General features: G+C 42.5%; 1 protein-coding gene across 1 annotated transcript; it reads left to right on the forward strand.

The window, feature by feature from the left end:
* The first annotated feature begins 795 nt into the window (after positions 1-795).
* LOC123141225 (uncharacterized) lies at positions 796-2,274 on the forward strand. The gene is made up of 3 exons (XM_044560425.1): positions 796-1,397; positions 1,508-1,702; positions 1,955-2,274. Exons 1-3 carry the CDS (start codon positions 884-886, stop codon positions 1,987-1,989), a joined length of 744 nt encoding a protein of 247 aa, XP_044416360.1. The 5' UTR covers positions 796-883; the 3' UTR covers positions 1,990-2,274.
* The last annotated feature ends 1,900 nt before the right edge of the window (positions 2,275-4,174 follow it).

Consider the following 4,174-nt stretch of genomic DNA (forward strand, 5'->3'; position numbering starts at 1 on the left):
TTCTTTTTAAAATTTTGTGGTCCTTTTCTGTTTTTCATTTTCTACTCTATTCGTTTTTTTAATTCACAAATTTCGGAAAATGTTTAAAATCTTCAAAACTGTGTGCAACTATAAAATTTGTTCGCTTTTTTCGAAATTTGTTAAGGTTTTCAAAAACTGTTCATGTTTTTTTCTAAAAATGTTGGGAATTTAAAAAAAATTTAGTAATAACAAAAAATGTTCAGAATTTTAAAAATTGTTCACCTATTTTCAAATTTGAGAAAAAATTTATTTCATGAAGAAATTTTGAATTCAATAATAATTTCAGTTCCGTGAATTTTTTTAGTTCATGAGAAAATTTCCAAATTCAAGAAAATAGAAAAAGGAAAGAAATAGAAAAAAAGGAACATAAACAGGAGAAAGAAAAATATAAAAATAAAAATTCCGGTTCAGGAACCTTGTTGAAGGTTCCCAAAACCCACAAAAACTGGCTGGGAACGAATACCGGAACGTGGAAGTTGTATGTATCTTCTATGTCTAAATAGAGGCACCCCGCTAGGTAAAGCCACGTCACCCATTTTGTTTTAGCCGTTGATACAGCATAGATCGGTAGCCTATAGTCGTCCGATCAAGTGTTGGCCAAATTTACTAAGAGATGCCACCGCTAAGTGACCATACCGTTTCGTTCTTTTACCGTTCGCTGCTGGCCTCCAGCTCAATTTTCTGGCCTGGGCGTAGGCTCTGCCGATTTGGACACTAAAAAGCCCATTCGAAGCCCATATGTCAAGATGCTACGACCCACACCCTTCCGTCAAATTGGTCGGAAGAAAAGAACCCTTTCATCAAGCCGCCGCCGCAACATCCCTTCCTCCGCCGCCACCACCTGCCGTTCCCCGACCAGCCGATGCGGTCTCTCATGCTCTCCCAGCAGCCGCCACCACTCATGCTTGGCTCCAGCCAGCCGCCCGTGTTAACCCTGTCGCCCTCACCTCTGGCGGTCCCTCGGCGACCAACCTCTCCAGAGATGCGGGATCCTGCCGCCGCCACCATGGATTCCGCCGCCACGTTGACGCTCTACCAGCGCTGCCGGCACAATCGATGGTCCTCATGGCCAGCCACCGCCACCGCCACACCCATTGCCCCCCTGCCAATGACCGCCGGTAGCCCTTCCGTTGCTCCACAGATGAGCATTAACTCCATCAAATTAGTTAGTCTTCCCCGCTTTTATGTCGCAATCTCATCCACAAATGCACACGAAACGTCCTCGCACCACTCAATTTACGACCTTCATTATCTTCGACTCCGTTACCCTGCAAATGCGGAGAAACTGTGCTTAAAACCACTCTGTACTGCAACGCCTGCTCACATCCACGTCTGGGAGGCATGGAGGAGGCCTTCTCCACTGAATCCACTCATTGGTCTCTTCTGGACCTTCTTCACGGTCTATTTCCCTGCTTCTTCTGAACGAGCGTTGCCACCATGATTCACTCCTCCTCGATCTGACGCCCATGCCCACTTTCATCAACAGCCCCCAAAGCCTACTGCAGGTTCACCTGCGTCTACACCGGCAATGCTCTGCTTCAGTCTTGCTCCCCCCGACCTCCGTCTGGCCACTCCAACCAAGCACGTATGATCGCCAAGATCCGGGACGCAGCCACGAAGACCCTCCGCAGGACACCGTTCGATCTCCTTTACCTATCCTCGCAGAAGGTCAGGTGCTTTGGTTCGTGTCGAGTTCCCTCTGAGAGATTTTTATTTTTCTCGATTATATGTTGTGTGTTAGAGTAATACAGTACATGAATGATGCATCCCCGTCCCTGCTCCAAGCCTCCAACATGTTCTGATATGGATATTCTGAACCTCATATACCACATTCCGTCTGATGCATTGTTGGTCCCAAATTCACATGTGTGGTTTCATATTTTAAATTTGTTAGGGCATACAATTGCTAATTAGTTTTTTCTTTTGTCTGTAGATTCATCATTGTCTTTGCCCAGATTGCAGCTTTGATATGAGTTGCCCAAAATAAAACGTAGTAGCAGGTAAGGTTCTGTTGCTGTGGTTTACATGGTCAGTACTGGATGGTTCGATGAGATTAAAGTGTTGCCTTCATTTTGCTTAACACCTCATTCTGGCAAATTAGTGGTTATGCATAATTGTAAAGATTCAATTTATTGAGGGTTTAGTCGACCAGTTAAATGGCTTTTTGTGTTAACATGGTAATGCAAATTTTAGTCTTAACATGTGCAATACTTCAGTCATTCATTGTACATTGTGGCAAGTGAAGTAAAAATATTTCTGGATGATTTTGTTTCATTACATTTAATCCATTTGGCATGTTGTATATTTGTTAATTGTGTTATCGAGGCATGATGTACCCTTTCTACACCTGAAGCCCTTGCATAATTTAAGAACAATGCCTACCCAAATGCATTTTTTAGCTCTGTTTATTCCGAGAAAATTGTAATCCTACAAGTTTTCGCAGCAACGCGCGGGGTGTCATCTAGTACTACAAATGGGTCAGTCCAAATCGCTCACTTGAGTCGCTCATATGTGCGTTTCATCAACAGTTTGACGCACAATGCAACAAATAGGGTTTTCCAATAGAATCTATAGCCAACTCTCTGTCAGCCAACCCCGTACCATATCGCACGGTGGACACCGGTTCAACCAGTACTTTAATGTCTCCCAATTTTTCCATGGCTAAAGTGTACGCTTCAACATCACTGTCTCCTAGCTTCACAATCTTAGTCCTAGGCTCAGCGATTTGAGAAACAGAAAATAATGCGTCAAAACCAAACATTTTCCCCCAAAGTATATACTCCCTCCGCCCGGAAAAATTTGTCCCAAGCCTATCCCTCAAATGGAAGTATCTAGCACTAACTTTGTGCTAAATACATCAACTTGAGGGACAAGTCTTTTCAGACGGATGGAGTACATGTCAAGATAGTTCTCGGTTGTGACGCTCCAAACATCTGGAAGAACTTGGTAAAAAGCAATCATCGCCTATTTTTGTGCGAAAAGTGGCTGCAGCTACCGAGCTCCAATGTTCTTGGTATTTGAAATTTTTGAAAAACACACATTGGATGCTCAAAAAAATCTTGAAACAAATACGTGAATACGTACACATATTCCTAAGGCCTAGTAAAAATCTGGAAAAGAAATACTTTATATTTTGGGAAATACAAAAAAAATTCTGACAGAAAATGGCACCCCTTTTCTCCTACATACTGTTAGAAATTTGCTTTTTTCTATAGCCCAAAACAAAACGAGATTTGTCCCAAAACTTTCCACGGGTATTCAGAATATGTATATGTATCCCCGGGAAAAAATTCACATTTTTTTGAAACTTCCAAAACACAAATTTCAAATTGTTTAAATATAAAGAGCACTGGATCAGCTCGGGTGTTGCAACGCCTCTCTCTATTTTTGTGGTGCTATCAAACGCATTTGGTGCCCCCACGGCCGAGTGATGCAGCCACATGCGGGAAATTCAAGCCGCTCAGGTGGCACCCCAGTCCCGGCAATCCTCGGACAAAACACTGCCCATGTACAATTCAGGCACATAGGCACATGGTACCGATCTATTTGATCTCAACAGCCGGCGTATAGTATTAGTTAAGAAGTGGGCACAGATCAAGACGCTACATTGGTTGGACCGGATAAAGGGTGTCACATAGCTCGGCCTTCAAAACGCCTCACTCTGCACAAAGTTACTAGTCTCAGATTCTTACATTTTCTTTCAGCTTTAGGGTCTGTATCTGAAACAAACACCTATTTGAAATTTGTTTTTAAAAACTAGTTAAAATCTGATTCGGACTATTTCTAGTGTAGTAAGCACATCTCGGTGTACTTCTATGTCAAAGCTGATTATGTTGAATCTATTTTGGCAGCACAACAAGTCCATAGATGAACAAACAAGGAATAAGCAAGCACTATTAAGAATTCAAGGACTAAACAAGGGCTAAGCGTGATATTTATTCTGAACCTCCAGACTCGCATCTACCTAGCCTGCCGTGACTAAATTGACACCGACAAGAATTCCGTGGTACATGTCGGCCGGTGCGATAGTTTTCAGTGCGTCCAACTCCTATGTTTTCTAGTACCAAAGAAGATATGCAACACTTGACACAAAAAAAATATAAAAATAAAATAAAAGGGGATCTACTTCTCTCTCAAGATACTGGCCGGATGG

This window comes from Triticum aestivum, chromosome 6D (assembly GCF_018294505.1).
Source record: "Triticum aestivum cultivar Chinese Spring chromosome 6D, IWGSC CS RefSeq v2.1, whole genome shotgun sequence".
NCBI lineage: Eukaryota > Viridiplantae > Streptophyta > Magnoliopsida > Poales > Poaceae > Triticum > Triticum aestivum.